Source organism: Amphibalanus amphitrite, unplaced genomic scaffold (genome assembly GCF_019059575.1).
Source record: "Amphibalanus amphitrite isolate SeventyFive unplaced genomic scaffold, NRLGWU_Aamphi_draft 001470F_arrow, whole genome shotgun sequence".
NCBI lineage: Eukaryota > Metazoa > Arthropoda > Thecostraca > Balanomorpha > Balanidae > Amphibalanus > Amphibalanus amphitrite.
Window position 1 is genome coordinate 1 of NW_024882963.1, and position 18,186 is coordinate 18,186.

Genomic DNA, 18,186 nt, shown 5'->3' on the forward strand with positions numbered 1-18,186 from the left:
TCTGGCGGTCAGTAGAGGTACTTACAGGTTGAGTGGGGCCGGTAGCTCGGTGGGCACAGGATCCCAGCTTCGAGCCTGAAAACGAAACGATGACGATGGTTAAAACACATAAATGAAGGCTGTGAAGTTGTGGATAGTGACACAGTTATACATACACTCTCAAACAAACAAAAAAGCAAAATATGATCACCAGTGGGTGTTCGACAGTCACAGTGACCACCCAGTCATGGCCAACCCTCGTTCCGCGCTGCCACGTCCTGATGTGACGCCGCACTCACGGGTGTACGGTGACGAGCTGGATGACGTGGTGTGCTGCAGGTCCCTCGAGGAGCGCGACGACAGCGACTCGTTGCTGCTGCTCATACTGTTGTTGGTGAGGCTGCCGCCCTCCACCCGATCTCGATCCCGGTCGGCGAGAAACTGAGGATGGACGGCGGACAAATACGATTACGGCCCACAAACACGAACACAACCGACAGACAGGCGAACAGACGGTGGGCAGACGAACGAACAGAAAAGGAAAGACGGGGTCACGCCGTCATGGCGAACAAGCAAACATAGCACTCAGATGAGCGAACAGATCGACGGATAAGGCGGCTAATAGACGGACCCAGGGGACAAGCAAGCCAGCAAACAGAAAAACAGACAGATAAAATTAATAAATGAACGATGGGTAAGCAGGCACGGCAACTGGATAGGTCAGGCGAAAAGGCAAACGAACATTTATCATGACAGAAAGGCGAACGGACAGATTGACGGACATGAAGACAGAAAAGTGCTGATAGATCACTGAAGATCACTTGGAGCGTGCAAAGGAGCTGCGAAAGACACAGGGTTGCGGACTCGGGTCAACGGCCGAATTATGTGACGAAATGAAGCAGCTAAGGGCCGAGTGAAAATACAGGTAGCTAGTCTGTTTCAGAAAGTGGTCGAGATAAAAGTGAATGAAAATGAACATTCTCAAAGCTACAGTATAACAATTAGCAGAAGCATATGCATGTTCAAAGACTGGTTCTTCAAGTTCCGCAGATGATGAAATGACCAACGGTTGCAGAAAGTAAGTACTCTTCCCAGAAAACACGTCTGAATTCCAGCCATTGTAATCTGCCGTTCCATAGACGACACACGTGGTAAGATAGCGGACACCACGAAAGCTGCCATTGTATGGACACGACAGAGTGCACAGATAACGTCTAAGTTGCACGACACAATGTGACAATACCACAATACCCACTTTTCCACCGGATGGGCAGATGGAACGGACCAGAACACAGCAGCACCATACGACACCGACAAACAGACCAACACACCACCAGTGTCTCCCAAAGCGTCCATCACGCGCAGGCACCCCTACTCACGGGTGGTCGGGTTATAGACATGAAGCGGCTTCTGTCTGGGCGGTTCGATGGCAGCCGCTGCCGACGCTGCCAGCGCCGTGGCCGCGCCGCCGCCGGCGGGCGGGGGCGGGGGCGGCGGGTGCTGGCCGGCGTACGAGGGCGGCGGCGGGTGGGCGTAGGGGGGCGGGTGGCGGCGCACCGAGCCGGCCGGCCGGGCTGACTGTCGGGCCAGCTGCTCGGCCTCGTACGTCACCTGGATCGGCTGCGAACGACGGACAGCCATCAGTCAGCAACGGTAGGAGCACGGTCAGCAGGAGGCCACGACCAGACAGAACAGCGACAGCGGACAGCCAGGACCGGAGAGGTCAGCAGTCAGCAGTCAGTCAGCATCGGTAAGAAGCACAGACCAGAGCGGCGGCGAAATGCCCTCGGAGTCGTTTGAATATGATACACAAATTGTTCCACGTAAAAAAAATGTAATGAGGCTGCCTTATTATTGCATCACTGAAAGGTTGCCTTACATCCCTGGCAACGTCTTTCCGACAAAAGGGGAGGTTCTTTGACACCGGACGGGCAGTGGTTGTGGCTCTCACTTGATTAGCGAGAGCCAGTGACCGTTCTCACCACCTGGTGAGCCGGTTCTCACCTGAGCAGTGGCCGATATGATGCCGGGCGGTGGGGCGGGCACCGGTCCGTTACCGTAATGGGTCCCTCCATTGGTCTCTACCGGACTGGGCAGCGCCGTGCCACTGTTGAATATCTGACAACGGTACAACAATGGTCCGTCAGCGCACAGCGAAATACAGCAGAGGACAGACACAGCTTCTTAGAACCAAAACAGTGGTGGACATGGCACGGACACAGTGCCGAGTCGGCACAAAGATGGTTCTTAACCAGAGTGCTGCCTAAATCCTGACAGCATATCCCTTCTCCCAGCCTTGACTGCGCAGGCGCAGCGTCATAGATGGAATTTCATACAGGTGAACCATTTGTATCCTTATTCAATACAGTTACATACACATAATCGCACCTGAGCTGAGGTTGCTGAATTCATGGTAAAATCGTCGGTCAAACGCATTAGCTCGAGCCCGCCGCTCCCCGACTCATTGACTCTTCCAACACAATCTCTAGCCGAGCATCTGTCCACAATGTGGAACCCAAGACGTGGAAGTCAGCGCCTTACCGTGTCGAAGTGCCTGATGAGGATCTCGATGACGGTATTGCAGAACTTGATGTCGATGATGGCGGCCATGGTTTCCTCCTCCGGCCGCAGCAGTGTCGGTCCGAAGCACACGCCCAGGTTGCTCACAGACATCAGGTTCTTGTCGCTCTTCCGACTCACGCTGAGGGGGAAAGTTGAGAGGTGAGGGATGTGACAGCAGCGGTGAATAGGTGAGGGGATGGGTGAGCATCGGAGCCTGCACTAGGGTAACTACGTAAGTCACTTCTACACATGCTACAGTATACAAAGTATGCATATAAAAGCATACATTTGTTCAAAACTCCAAAATCAGCATAAATGTACGTGAAAAGGCGAAATTAACTGAGATCAAAACCCTCTATCGTACCAATTCCTTTAACAACGGGTCAAGTCACTTCCCGTATGCAGAGCCCGTCGCAAAGGTGCCGCCTGAGGCTAACAGTTACACTTACTTTTGTGCGTGCTGCATGAGGATCTTGAGCATCCGGTAGTTGACTGCGGGTAGCTTCCTCACCAGCTTGTGGATCTCGGCTACCCTGACTGAGCTATCGGCCTCTGCAAAAACAAGGCACAGAAAAGGTTTACATGCAGCTCAGCTTGCCATGAATACGATTTTGCAAGAACCCAAAACGCATTATGCGGACCTAAACTTCAAAACACGAGCTTGTCTAAAAAAAAAAAAAAATACGACAGGATGTGAGCCTCCATCCCTCTCCAGACTCCACACCTCTACCCTCACAAAAAATGCTGCAAAAAAATCACCTCAGTACCCCGAACCTCCTCTCTTTGTCCCTCACATCATTCACTCCCAGACCATGAACTCTCCCGTTATCTCTCACACACATACTTCACCCTCTCCACCCGCCGATCCCACTCACTGGCGGCGTTGATGAAGGCGCTGTGCAACTGGAAGGTCATCAGCGGCTCTGGCAGGCTGCGGAAGAACGTCTTGATGGCGCTGGTCAGCGTCTTGGTCTCCCACTCGACCACGTTGTCGAGGGAGACCTTCTCGAGCTTCTGCCGGTTCAGGCCCAGCTGCACAAGCTTACTGACCTGAGACCGGGTCATGGGGGTGGGTCAAACAATGGTTACGCAGTAAAGTCGCATGCAGGTCACACGGTGGAGCATTAACACAGCGGAAGCCAGGCCATATAGCGCGATAGGTCGGGGAAGGAGAGGAGGGTAGGCCAATAAGAGAGGCATTGGTCAGCCGAGTGTTTGACGCACTAAGACGCGAATAAGATGGCCAGGTGACAACAAAGGTATGGTCTCTGGGCTCTGGCAGACTTCTACAGAACTGACAAGAGACCAACGCGGTAGTGGTGTAATGGACACATAGCCTAAGTCTGAACACTGCTGTGACCTGTTAGCTCTGACAAACTTGGCCCACGCGAGTGACGACTGGCCAGTGACGGTCGACCCACCTTTGAGCTGACGCCGACCACCCGGTAGAGTCCCTGCTCCTCCAGGCCGCGGCCCTCCAGCTGCGCGATGCACGTCGTGACAAAGTGGAAGCCGTTGTCGTCCAGGGCGGTGACCTCACTGCGCTGGTCCGAGCCGTACTTGGAGTACGTCTGACGGGCAGAGGCGACAAAGGCGGTTTAAAAGGACAAAGGAAAGACAGAGTAAATACAAACACGACTACCGTATGCGATAAACATATCGGGAGATAACCCAAGGGCACAGATGGATCGCGCTCGCGCATTCGAGCTAGCACTGTCAAGTGTCAACTGAAGCCCTCGTTGAAGAACTGCGACGAATCACCATTTAGCTACTCCGTCACCACCATCAGGCTCTACAGATGTCGATGGAAGTGACCACAAAATGAAATAGAAATGTAGTTTCTCATTCGTATTTCTACGAATATCTCACAGTTATCCAGTCCCGGCTTCTTTTTCGTCCTTATCCGCCCTATCCCCGAAGACTGCATTATCGCTTATCCCTATCATATTCTCTCACCGGGTCCATTTCGCCTCTGTCCTGTGTCTTTTCTATACAGCCCCGATTCCTGTTCGCCGGGTACCAAACCCTCTCAGGTCCCTATCCTCCTCTCTCACCGGTTCCTTTCCGTCCATGGCGTCCAGCCAGAGTCGCAAGTCGTCCTCTGACATGGCCTGCAGCGTGTACACCTGTCCCTCCCGGTCCTCGGCTGTGACGTCAAAGCAGAACCGCCGCTCGATAGACTCGGAGCTGCGCCGCACACACGAGCGGACCACCATGTCGTCATTTTGACTCTGAGAGAGGAGAAAGGGCGGTCAGAGGCGGGTGTGATTCAGGCAGGGCTAGTTAGGGACGGGAAGATACACTAGCTCAGTGATACAGACTCATCGTAAATAAAACTTTGTAAATGAAACGTGATTCAATGTATTGTATCCCATTTGCTCGTCCGTTCAAATGATAAGAGAAGATAACCGTCAGTTGAATGCGTGGAGAAATATAATTAAAAAATGTTAGTAGTTGTTACAATGGGTAGTCAATGTGTAGGCAATGGCAGCCGTTTTCGGTCTATGAGTGCGACTGCCTTGTCGCACAGTACTGCAGCTCAGGCACCATGTCACAGCCTTCAGTTGTTATTCAATTAGTGCCGTAAAGCAATGGTTTACGGAAGAGGAACCGCAGAGAGCACCGCTACAACACAAATATGCAGGTAGTCGAACCACCGCGCCGGCCCAAAAACTGCCAATTAACCTGTATTTGACAGCCAGCAGACCGAAAAGACACCATTGAGGCAAAAAGCCGCGAAGGCCACCAAACAGACCTCCCTCAGTCTGAACATGTGGATTGTGGAACTGTACGTGTCGCGGTGCGGTATGCATGTGGTGAGTGATGCAGTATAACGTGGTTTAAATGAGAATAAAGTGCCAGTTCGGAATAAAAAGCAAACGGTGACGAATTTAAGTTATATACTCGGCAACAGTGGCGGCAGCAATGTGCAAAATCCATATTGTTAAGGGGCTGAAGCTTACCTCAGCGAAAATCAGCACACGGGAATGAAATAGGCTCGGTAGGAAAGGAATTTGATACAGCTTCTGAACAGCTTTCCAAGCATTTTTATTACGCAGGGAAAGGAGTCTTACTGATACATGAAAGGATAGATGAAAGGGACAACAATCAAAACAGAGAAGAGACTCACCAGTTTTCCGGTCTGCTGATTGTACGGCATCAGAGACAACAGCTTCGTCTTCTTGTGGTACTTGCAGTAGTGTTTGGTCCACGTGTAGCCGAACGCCTCTGAAAGTAACAGGTGTTGCGGTTAGCACGGTCGGTACAGCATTGAGATAGCACCAAGATATGATACTTCGGCAACATATCGGTCGAAAGGCCCACCGCAATAAGTAAACAGGGAAGCAAATTAGTCATGACAGCACGAATACGCCATGGCAAAAACAACAGTGGCGAGTGGACAAGAAGTCAGCGCTACCAAAACATGCATCGCTTTATTTTCCTCGGTGGCGAAACCACGCTCCCTAATCACAATACGACATTGAGTCGATTTACCCTGTCCCACACTATCACTTCGGTGAAAGGGATCAAACCAATGTCACACAATGAGACTTGTCACGATAGCGATAGGTTAGCACTCGACTGCCCGTGTGCAGACTGCGAAATCGATGTTTACTGACGAGCTGACGGCTCGATTTCGGTCGGTAGAGCGTCACTGGGGTGTACTGATGGTTGGAACTCACTCTTCTCCATGAGGTAGAGGTAACCATGCCGGGTTCCAGCGTCCAGTGGCTTCTGAAACACGTCAGACCGAACAACGTCAGGTTCGGTAAAATGATACACAAACTCACTTCATTTGTGCAGCCCGCACGAAGCCTACATGATCCTAGCATAAAAATGTGAGAACAACATGGGTAAATATGTATTGCGGCCAGTTGCTATAAGAGTTGGCTGGTTGGTGTTCTCCAGCTTGAATTTAGGATCCGGGGTCACGACTGAAAATGAGAATTCCAACATTGAATGCACATGTTGCTCCTGCGCAGAATGCAATATCAGGAGTACGGAAGGTCTAGCTGATGCTACCGAGCCGGCCGGGATGATGGGGACAGTGAGGGGTTGCACTGACAGTGAATGTTGCCAAGAATCAGCAGCAGATCTGGCGGCCTAACAGCGTGACAAGAATGACAACGCCAGAACCGCGGCGGGACGAGAGAACGATTCAACCTCAAAAGCATGCCTTGTCCAACGAGCACAAGCGTAACCGCTGAGAGCGATCTAACAGCTATCAAAAGTATAGGGTGCATCAATAATACATATCACACCAGGGTAAAGCGATTGTGCCTTTCAATATAGCCATTCTCAGGCTTCTCAGCCCACCGCTACATCTCATTTCGCAATCCCGTCCCAGCGCGGCTAATACCATCTCTACAGCTCCACCTCACTGCCTAAATGGACAGCAGGGTTCACGCGGCGACCGACACCTAATGCAGCTGGTGCACAGTGGTGGGTCAGAGGCCAGTGTGACCCCATCGACCTACTGACCCCCTCCCCTCCCCCACTCCCCTCCTCCCGAGCGCGACGTCCGGCCTCCGCCGCCCACATTCCACTCAGCTATCGGGTTTTTGCAGCTGGAAGAACGGCAATCGTCATTCTGCAGAGGCAGACGTAACGTGTAACTGCGAGAAGTCAGAACGGAGAGACGAAGTTCGGCCACCTACGCTGGATATGTGACGTTGTCGAGAGGGCGTAGGACACCTAACAACACCTAGGGAACATTGTTTCTAACATAATCCAGCTACCATCGGAGACGTACCGCTTGTCGCACATCCTGCATCATCTTGTTTTTGAGTGACTCCACCTCACTGCGAGTTGACTCGAACTCTTCCCGAGTCTGCCGGACAAAGACGGAGCACGGTCACGAGTCAGAAATGATGCGGCATGGGGGAAGATGTAGCGTAACAGACATAATGAAATATACGGGCAAGACGGGACGGACAGACCACAGAACTATAAAAAAAAAATGTTCATGACATTCAGCACCAATACACGACGGACTGGGAACCCTCGATCATTGAAAGTACCGCACGAATTACACCTTTTTTCATTGCGAGTCGGCATAGATTCAATTGACCGTAACCATAGGCGGCCCAGTTCGGTAAATGAGCATTGTGTTAGACTTACTTTGGACTGTACGACAGTTTTCATTTCGTTAGTTTATCCGCTGTTCATTTTCGAACGGTGTCACAGTATATATCGACAAGGGCATTTGATATCGACACTGACAATAGATTTAGTCTTAGTTCACTTAATTTAGTCGCTTCTCGATTGAATTAGGCAATACAAAATGGATTTCGTTAATGGATAATTTGATTTTTATTTGCATTTGATTTTTTTGTAGGACAATGAAAATATGAAACATGTTTTGTTTTGTGTTGATAAACTATGCTGAAGTAGCAAACTGACCACGTGGCGTCATCTATATCATTTACACTTGAACCTCTACTGGTTCCCGGTAGGCTAGGTGGCCTCAAGCCAGGTCAGTGTGCTTGCGTCATTCGGTATCAAGATGCCGAGACTCCGCCATACCGTTTGTGCCGCGGACCGCGAGCGAATCATCCAAGCGTACCGTGATGGCAACGATTACGTCGCTGTGGCCCGCCGGTTGAGCGTGAAGAGGAACACCGCCTGGTCCATCGTGGCAAAGTGGATGCGTATTCGCCGTTCTTGAACCCCATTGAGAACTGTTTCTCTGTCTACAAAGCAGACCTGAAGCAGCGTCTTGGACAGGGGCAGGGTATACGCTGGACGATCGCGGCACGGCTCTGGCGGCAGGACACCGTGACATCGGAACGTGGAGGAGCGCCATCCTGGAGGAGCTGGCGGATCAAGCGATGGCTGCCATGACCCAGGAGAAGGTGGCAGCTGCTTATCAACACGCCAACGCGTTCATCGGCGCCTGCCTGGCCAGAGAGGACACCTGGGCCGGGTGACCGCACCGGCGCGGCGACAACTGGCGGCGGCGGAGCGTTCAGTTGTGTCCATTGATTTTACTGCTTGTGTTCATTGTTATTGCAGTGTTACGTAATGTTTTTTATGTGGCATGGCCATTGGCCATACACAAATGAAATTTTGTTTATCATGTTGCTCTTTTACCAGAGGCATTTCAAGCTGATGACCCATTACTGTGGATTAAATTGATTCGTTAACTGCTTGTATTTATTTGTTTTAAAATGTTGAAGTACACACACATAAATAAAGTTCTACTTGTATTGAAACCAAATTGTGTTGTATCGTGCAATGAGACTAAAAAGCAATTCTATGGTGTTTTATGAACGTGATAACAATTCATTATCTGCGTATATTCGTAGAGACAGGCCGCGAGGACAATCAAACCAAATTCAGTTATGGGTATGTCGATTATGAACGCTCAACTCATACATATTGATTATATGTATACGATGAAGTTTGATATAATCGTAAACGAAATTAAAAGACCTTTGTCAAAATTGATTCACGCCCGTCTATATCAGATGGACGTTGTCATATTCAGTGCGCTATGTCTAAATCCACTGAACAGTGTCGAAGTTGTGCACACTGCCTATTTTCAATGCCCCTTATCGTGAAGGCGCGTTGTGTCGATGAGAGGCGCGCAAATGTCGAAAGACCACGCCTGTTGCCGGCTTAAATGAAAGCAGTCTATATGACCTGCACAGATGCCGACTCGCAATGAAAAAAGGTGTAGTAAAACAGGGCTCATATCAAACAAAAACTAAGGCATATATCGAGCGACAAACTGAAACAGCCCCTCGTTCACCAACCTTCTGGAGTCGCATCTGGAGGTCTCGCATCTGTCCCTTGCTGTCGTTGGCCATCTCGTGTCCCTGATGGTAGAATGTCATCCAGCCGTACATACAGCCCAGCAGCTGAAATAGAACAAAAGGAAGTCAGCGGGGAACACTGCGGAATTTGTGTCCGCTGAAACGCTATCGGCACATCAATAATGGCGGTATTTGTATATCTCAAGCGACACACAACACAAGCTATATCGAGATTCAAGGTTATCGACTGAAGTGTACTTCAGTATCACACATTCACGTTACGATACAGGACACTATTTATCAAGTTTGTAAAACTGCTGCAAACCATATCAATGTTAGGAGTTTACGACACGGTGTCATTGCGGGCACTGATGTGGGCAGGAACAGGCGATCGTGACCAATTTCCGTAAATACAGCTCAGAAATTGTGTCAATAAGTACAAAAAACACATTATCAAATTAATGATGAATGCACGCTTGTCTATAAAAAATAGTTTGTAGCTCACATGAATCTTTGGCTCGAAAATTATAAGGTAAAAGTTAAGTTAAGCGTGCTTGTTTCGCTGACCACCAGTTACCTCACGCAATCAAATTGTGTAGCATCCATCACTGTCAACGCCCTTGTCAACACAGACCCAGGTCACCGGCCAACCCCCTGCGGTTCGTTTGCCCGCCCCGCCCCGGCCGACTCGCTGTCTGGGTGACAACAGGTCACAGACAGACGCCGCGGGTCACCCCAGGTCAAAGGTCACGTATGAACGCGGGGCCAACCGCACTTCAGTCGACCGCTGGGTCAGCGTAGGTCACCCCGAGGTCAGCCAGGTCACACCACCGCGAGCTCACACGGGGCGACGTAACAGCCAGGGCGGGGGACCGGCGCCGTGTCGCTCCGCAATGGAACCCATTCGGACCGTGGCAATGGCTGCGCGTGGACCCTCCCACCGTCCAAGGTCACATCGAGGTCAGAGCGAGCAGCGCGCGGTGGGACACTCACCGTTTCCACAAACTCAAACTTCTTGCGCTCTTGCACTTCTTGCAGCATGCAGACGTAGTCGAGACTGGCCTGAACAAAGTATCGCCGCTCCATTTCCAGAGCTGCATCCGCCTGTAATAGAGGAGACTGGGTCAGCATAATTGTCCACATGTCGCTAAACAAACGAGGGTAGATAGCGAGGTTTGTAGCGACTATTGCGAGATAGAGTCCCGCCTCCCATCCATCTCACAAATAGACATTAGATGTCACGGCTCGGTCGGCAGAAGTTCACGGTGTAAGCCGTGACAAAATCGTATCATAAGACCTAAAAGCGTAAAATTGAGTTTGATACGAGATGATGAATTATGTTGTATTGTTGTTTCTTCTGAGTTTGATTGTCGGAAAACGAACGATTTGTCCATACCAAATAATGCAAAAATAAATGTTGTATTGTGACGCGTCCAATTAGGATCTTCACCACCAGCCGGACCTGCGCCGCTCCCTGCGACGTCATCCGTCGCCTGTGACGTCACTGGGCACCTGCCGCCGCCGCGCGCAGCCCGACCGTTCGGCCGGTGTTCGGAGCGGCCGGGGGCGCCGGCGCTGTGACCTGTCCCACGCCCCGGTCCGGTCCGGCTACCTGTAACGGTGAGCGACCCAACCGCAGCGGGATGCCGTCCCAGTGATTTGGCTCGCTGCTGCGGAGGCAATCCATTCCCATCTGGCACTTCTCTACGCAAAAGTGACGGCCGGCACTCCGGAGCATCCAGAGTGCAAGCCAGGCCACGCGGTCTCAGGCCGCTGGCTGGTGTAACGACGGGGCGGGCCGGGGCGACACTGGGTTGCCTCGTCATCTCGGTAATACGGGAGTTAAGGTCACTCAGACTGACTGATGATGATCACACAGGCCGGCAATTTGGAGAGCCATCTGCCCTCAGCGACCTCGGCAACTCAGTGGATAATGAACGGATGGCACCGGAAGGATGAAAATATTACAGGAGGGAGCGGCAGGCATAACCGACAGAAGACCTTGACATTGCGGGCTGCGGCCAGGATCGGGCCTATGCAGCCAAGAACAGCGAGTCACTGCGAGTGCATATTTGCTTCTACAAATATACAGTGTACCGATATCACGGTACGACGCAGCGAGGGTATGTCATAGGCACAGGTGGTGTAACAATCGTGATTCACGGTGAAACACAAACCAGCAGAGCCTGACTGCGGTTTTTACAGTCAACCCAATAGCCAGGATCAATATCGCATTGGCGAGTATCGCCGAACAAACACGATTACAGTAGTTCCACCGGCCTATCGGTGCGAACGGCGCGATAACAAAAGGTACAGCGCAATTGTTAAAAACAGTCTACATCGCGTCAGTTTGCAATGCGCTTTGCTTGATTCCGTTACCGGAAAGACGTATAAAACGGAGAAGCGTTCGATAGTATGATAAGAAATACCCAGCAGGGCAAACAGATAGCGTTAGTTCTGCAGCTTCTTGCGCAAGCACTTCAGACTGCTGTTTAATCCATGAGCGCGCACCTCTCACTTTGTTCACACAGAGAAGCTGCAACAGCCCAGAGTCTCTGAAGTCTCATGGCCCGCCCCAACAGTCGCACTCATTAGAGCGTTCACTCCAGACCCACTTCAGCACGTGACTTCGTTGGCCACGTCGTCATCCCAAGGTCCGGTCAGCGACCTTCGGCGTGCCACTGGCCCACTCAGTGCCCGAGTCGCTGGAGAGTGGGCCTCTCAATGAACGCCGACCCTTCCAGACTCCCCAGATCGCCAGCGGGCCACTTGCCGAGTCACTGGCCTCGACTAGACTTCGGAGTAACAGCCTGGGCTACCTAACAGACGGCATAATAACAAACACGCGCAGCTCTACAAAACCGCAAACACTAACACCCACACCTCAAACGCCTGCAAAGCGCAGAGATGTATAGAGCGGCCCCACAGACCCAGAGAACTGAAGTCCAAACAGACTGCTTGTGACCTAGAGGCCGGCCAGCTTCCCTGCCGGGCCGGTCGACTGGCTTCATTGACAGCGTTGAGCGGTGCCATGGACCGGTTGGCACGGACCGGCCTCAGTTGAACGGACCGCCAGTCAGCATGACCTGCCGACCCGGCGGACGGCACGCACCGCGACCAAATGTCGGAACAGGAAACCGGCGGTAACCACCGGGACCGGTAACCACCGGCACCGAGTAACCACTCTGTGCTGGTCTGTCCGTCCACCGCAGCCGTTAACTGAGCAGGAACGCACTGCTGGTGTAACTGACCACCACCCAGCAGTTCCACCGCAAAACCCAGAAGTTGTGAACACCAGGGATTGCCCAGCATCAGCAGTATCTCGACAAACCACTTGTCACCCGATGACTGTTGTGAACGATGGTGTGGGTAAATGCGCAGATATAAAACTGCGCCGCAGTGTGGTGCAGCGATAGCACGTCCCATGCCGAGTCTGACTGATCCCTAGCGTCCGCTAGCTTGTCCGTTCCAAATAGCGACGAAAAGCCGGACCTCACCAGGTCAGATGCCGGTCGCAGCCCCAGTATAGAGGCGGGCACCGATGTGATCGGGGCGGTAACGTATTCCCGACGCGGTCGGACCGACCACCGATACATCACGACCAGTCGCATTGATTACAATCGCAGAGCGGTTCGGCGCGGCGAGGGGACGGCGAGCGCGGTCAGTGGGGCGGTCGGCCGACTGGTCGGGAAACCAACCAACCGTCCCTCAAAGCGTGGGACAGGTGTTCATCGGGTGACTGGTCAAGTGATGAGAAAAGTATAAAGAAAAGCGGAACAGACATGTCTCAAGGCGAGAATTCAACATGGGGCGAATGGTCAAAAGACATTCTAACATGAAATGGGCACAGTAACTAACGACAGAAGCTAAGGCATGAGAATGTTAATTACCAGTGTGTTTGTCCACTCTGCTCATGACTCACGGAAGAGTAGAATTAATAACCTAAACTCGGCAACCGTATGGTTTGTTTGTTGACATACGGCGACAGATGACAGCCAAATGTCGCTGCTAAGGGAGCTCCATCTGTCAGCATAATATCAACACCAGGAAACTCGGGAACATTACAGGAAATATCGTCCAAATCATACACTGAATCTCTTACACACTGCAGCGCCTTCCACATATCATCCATCATCGTAATCTTACACACATTGGGCGAGTAATACAACAGGGCGAGGAGCCGCAAGGAAAACAGATGAGTGCGAGGTGCCAGCGGGCAGACATCTCCCCAGGGTAGCGGGTATGTTCCCGCATACATCCCCAGGAGCCACGCCACGTAAGCAGAGGCCTTCGGGCACTACCCCGGGTGTCGGCAGAGGTAAACAGGCGGGGCGACGAGTGAGGCACTTGCCGGCTGTCCTCGGCCGCTGCGGCCTCTCTGTGCACACCGATAGCGTGAAATGCCGCAGGGTATAGAAGCTGGCGGGCCGCCCGGTCCGACGCAGAAATGACGCAAGAGGTGCGGCTGGGAGTGACGGTTCGGTGGAGCGTGACGGGTAGGTTACGCTGGTCAAGGTATCCTGCGCAGCGGGACAGCCCGTGGGTTCCGTCGAACTCGAAGTAACCCAAGTGCCGTGCACATAACACAGTACCTACACAGATCGTTCTGTTGTAATCTGTAACATCCGATCATTCGAATATCTGACCCAGAGCATCCGGCCCAGACTAATCACCAATGACATGATCCGTATAGCATGACCCGGGATAACTCAGTTCGACCCGTCCAGCGCCATCCGTCCCAGCCCGGACAGCTTCATGTCAGTCTCAAACTCGTTCAAAACATCTCGGATTTCGAACCAATCCCTTCAAGCCCGGTCCGTGACCACATTAGAGCTGTTTACGGCCGTCTAGCTACCGAGCCCCGCTCGACGCGTGGTTCCACCGCGGGCCCCCGCCGCGTGGACAGCCGTCACGGCCGCTCCACAAAGCCCACCAGCCCAGTTGACGCGTAACGGCGCGGCCATTCGTCAACGCGGGCCGGCCCATGCCACCGCGTCCCGGGCTCTACTGACAACTACGACCTCTCCATTCATTTATGTAAGCCACCGACAGGCAATTTTTAACGCATCAGACCGACCTAACGACCGAGGGCAGATTTCACACCAACTGTCATTCACCGCCGCATCACTAACTACGACGGTCGTAGTTTTGTCTATCCAGTCGTATGACGGAGGCCCACATCACAGTGCGCTGCGGCAGCTCTATAGCCGTGTCGGGTGGCCGCCGCTACGGCCGAAAAACGCGCCCGGCGAGCGGCGGCCCGGGACGAGCGCGGCGCGGTGCAGGCAAAAACGGCGCAGCGGCGCCCGACCGGTGCCCCGGGTCCAGGGGCCCGACGGCCGCCGACAGGACGTGACGGATCTGACGTGATGGTTCGCGGAGTTGCGACGACGTGCCGGCCGCGGTCACAGCGTGATCTGGCCTCTCGGGGCAGGAATAGGGTGGCGGCCGAGTTGTTGACACCAGATTGTTATAATTATTCGGTGTACAAAAAGCGACTTAGTGTTTACTTTTTAGACTAGTCCACTGGCCTCAGTTGATTTGAGAAGACAAGTATATCAGGTATCATATCCGATATCTAAGTATCTAGATCAATTACGAGCTGAATACGATCACTGATCAGGGTCGATGACTGCAGCACCCAATCTCAGACATCCGGCCGGGTCACCCGACCAGACCTCGTCGACCCGGCAGCGCTGCTCCGGACGGGCACAGAACGCCGGTCACGGGGGACAATTAGCCACACAGGCGCCATCGCTGCTCAAGCCTTCAGGCTCCAGCGCATCATCATTGGCACAACTGTCACCACGGCCACCAGAGAACCCGGGTTACCAAAGCCACCAACAGCACCGGTAACTCCGGTAACCAGAGTCGCCATCGGTACTCTGGTAACCACAGCCGCCATCAGCCGCCACAGCCGGCGCGGCGGTCACCGCACGCGGCATATGGAGGAAAATGGCAGCACAATGGCCAACGGGAACAGGCGGCCGGTTCGGAGTGAGGAGCGTCAGCCGCCAGGACACGTGGGAGCCGCGCTTAAACACTGCTTCGGTCACGTGACGCGATACCGTTCCAGCTGGGTCGGGTCACGTGAGGACAGCTTTTTACCTGATAATGAGCACTCGGTATGGACATGCAGCTAACTATCAATAAAATACCGAATGGTCTTGGTTGGTACCAAGGACATCAGTCGCCGTAATTTACAATCACACTGTTCACCAACCAGTTTCAAATTGAGCAAAGGACGGCATGAAATGGCCCGACAAAAATGAGCCCCGTATATGGCTGTTCCCAAGGAAATTGATAGGTCATATCAACACTAGCGAGCAAAAATACACCTTGTCCAATGTCCAGCCAACACCACGCGGAGCTCCTGGAATAAATTTTCACAGCTGAGCCACTCCCCAGTCGGTCGGTCGGCCGATCTGCCCCAGTGACCGACCTCGATCTGCCGCGGCGTCGGCCGCCCTTGTGGCCAACATTCCTGAGAAGGCCGCGGCATACCTCTGTAGATGGCCGGAGCGCCGCCCCCCGCAGAGCTCGGACTGGGCCACTAGACTCGGGATGAGGGCGAGGCACTGGGCCACCAGAGTCGGGATGAGGCACAGACTGGGCGACTTTGAGCATAAATGGGGCATGGACTGGGACATTGGAAAAGACAGACAACATACCTACTGGGTCAATGCGGCTGGGACAAGTCTTACGCTGCAAACCACCGGAGTAGATAGACGGTTCCCAGGCTGGGCAGTAACAGAATCCAAGTAAAGGAAAACTGGAATCTGGCCAATAGAGACGCTAACTCACAGAAGCAGCTGCCGATAATGATAGGGAAAACGGACTGCAGAGAAAATTACCACATCGACAATGCGCAATGAAGCAGAGAGCTGTGTGTGAATTTGTGCGGCTGCTTTCTGCGGTGTGTCAGTGCAGCCTTGCACGTGGTTGAGGGGGCGGGAACGCACGCTGCGCCGCGCAGCACACCAATCGGGGAGCAGGGACACAGCGGCAGTTGCAGCATTGCAGAACGGCAGCACGTAGTTACTTCTTGCACTAGTGCAACCGTAGGACTAGAGTCCTTGCAGGTGCTTGAACTGTTGCGATGTTTTTTCAGCAATCCGGCAGTCACATAAATTAGGAAAGTTTGCTCTCTCACAATCTTTTTACGGATAAAATACTGTATCATTTCTGCACAACTAACAGGAGAAAAGTTACGCTTCAGTTCCACAAGTAATCGACGCAGTGATCTCATACAAGCATCAATAACAAGGATCATAACTTGCAACCCATTTACGGTCATAAACACTTCTTACGTTTACGACAGCCATTCGACAATCAAACTGGCAATAAAGAGATGAGATGCAGACAGACCGGCGCCGATGCCCCACTGAAGCGGCGGCGGACAGCGGACCCGCAGCAGCAGCGGACAGCGACCCGCTTCCATTTCAACATCAGCAACCACCGCGCCTGCGTCGCACAACCGCGCACTGACTGGACGGGGATCGGCCGGGGTCAGTCACAGAGCAAGGTCACGACTCAATCACAGCGGGCCTGACAGACGGCTGCACAGCGGGGCGCCACGTAAACAGCTATCATATACCGCCCGCCGACGGCTGGCCGGCGGCAGCGCGGTGACGAGAGGCGCGACTGGCGCCGGTGTGATGCTGTGCATAGTAGGTGTGGGCTGAATGGAATGCAACTGCAGACACCATAACTAGTTATGTGTACACGACACTCTGCTTACGAGTGTCGCGTTTATCCGTCAACATATTTGCTGCTTACATTGCGATTATTGAGCATTTTTCGCATATATCTCACTCACTCTTAATTCGATTCGAGATTCCAGTTTGGCGTGTTGGTTTCAGCGGTTACCTTTTCTTCGTAATAAGCATCTGCATTGCTGAGACAAAGCTTGGAATGGAATTCCACTCGGCAGATACGTGGAGTGATTCAGGCACTAGGTATGGTGTGACCCAGACATCAGGTGGGGAGCATTTTGCTTCACTAGGACCTAGGTGGGAAGTGACCCGGGTTCCACTGGGGGCAGTGTTTTATTTTTCAGCCTTTTTGGTGGCAAATCACACCTAATGGGGAAAATATTTTCATCCCTAAAATATGAATGACCGACTTTACTTCATCTCTGAAAAGAGTTTCATGTATTCCCAACAGCCAGTTCACTTGTCACTTGACAGTTGATGCACCCACATCCTTTTGTTCCACACCCTGTCAAGATCCTGACATGAAATCCTGGTTTATCAGTTAGCATAAAAATTGGCATTACACCATTTTGCAAAAATACTGCAGTTATTTACTTTCTTTTTTTCATCCTAGGATTTTTTTCTTCATCGGCACACCCAACCAATATCCAATTTTAGAACACTGACTGGGGGAGTGGTCCGGCACCGGTAAGGCAATGGCCCAGACAGAAGCAGAGGCGGGGGCATTCCGGCCCGACAGCTGAAGAGAGATCCTGTGCGACCCTTCCGGTGAAGCCGGTAGCACGGCCCGACAGCAGTGTGGGCCGACTGGACCACATTTGGACTGAGCTGCAGCGGATACCAGCTCACCACACCCACACAGTGCACCTACACCTGTGTCCCGCCCACCGAACCAGTAGCGAGCGACAACGACCTAAACGGTACGCGTCGCTCTAAAGAATTGGCCCGCTTCTGCAATGTGCAACCCACACTTCACATCTGAAGCAGACTGGCTAGTCGAGTTACACATCGCCGATTCTGACCCACGAGTTTGGCGACTGTCACGATTTAGCCTGTAATACTGGGGACAATGGAACCAACACGTTCTACCCTGAGGCCAGTCACCTGTCGCCGCCCTGAGGCCACGCAGACACCCGCTGCTGTTCAGGAGCGGCTCTCACCACGCTCACGCT

The 18,186-nt window shown here is 52.6% G+C and overlaps 1 protein-coding gene across 1 annotated transcript in view; it reads right to left on the minus strand.

Moving 5' to 3' along the window:
• Positions 1–6: 6 nt before the first annotated feature.
• LOC122373271 (rho GTPase-activating protein 26-like) overlaps positions 7–18,186 on the minus strand; it is a gene marked incomplete at its 3' end in the record, with an annotated part of 54,088 nt that continues 35,908 nt past the window's right edge. Inside the window, exons 5-18 of the mRNA XM_043351177.1 lie at positions 10,293–10,403; positions 9,300–9,404; positions 7,295–7,372; positions 6,225–6,276; positions 5,672–5,769; positions 4,596–4,772; positions 3,963–4,112; positions 3,417–3,591; positions 2,991–3,093; positions 2,521–2,680; positions 1,984–2,097; positions 1,359–1,599; positions 279–419; positions 7–75 (exon numbers count right to left, since the gene is read on the minus strand). Of these exons, the coding sequence (XP_043207112.1) occupies positions 7–75; positions 279–419; positions 1,359–1,599; positions 1,984–2,097; positions 2,521–2,680; positions 2,991–3,093; positions 3,417–3,591; positions 3,963–4,112; positions 4,596–4,772; positions 5,672–5,769; positions 6,225–6,276; positions 7,295–7,372; positions 9,300–9,404; positions 10,293–10,403 (1,774 nt within the window). The remainder of the gene's footprint in view (positions 76–278; positions 420–1,358; positions 1,600–1,983; positions 2,098–2,520; positions 2,681–2,990; positions 3,094–3,416; positions 3,592–3,962; positions 4,113–4,595; positions 4,773–5,671; positions 5,770–6,224; positions 6,277–7,294; positions 7,373–9,299; positions 9,405–10,292; positions 10,404–18,186) is intronic.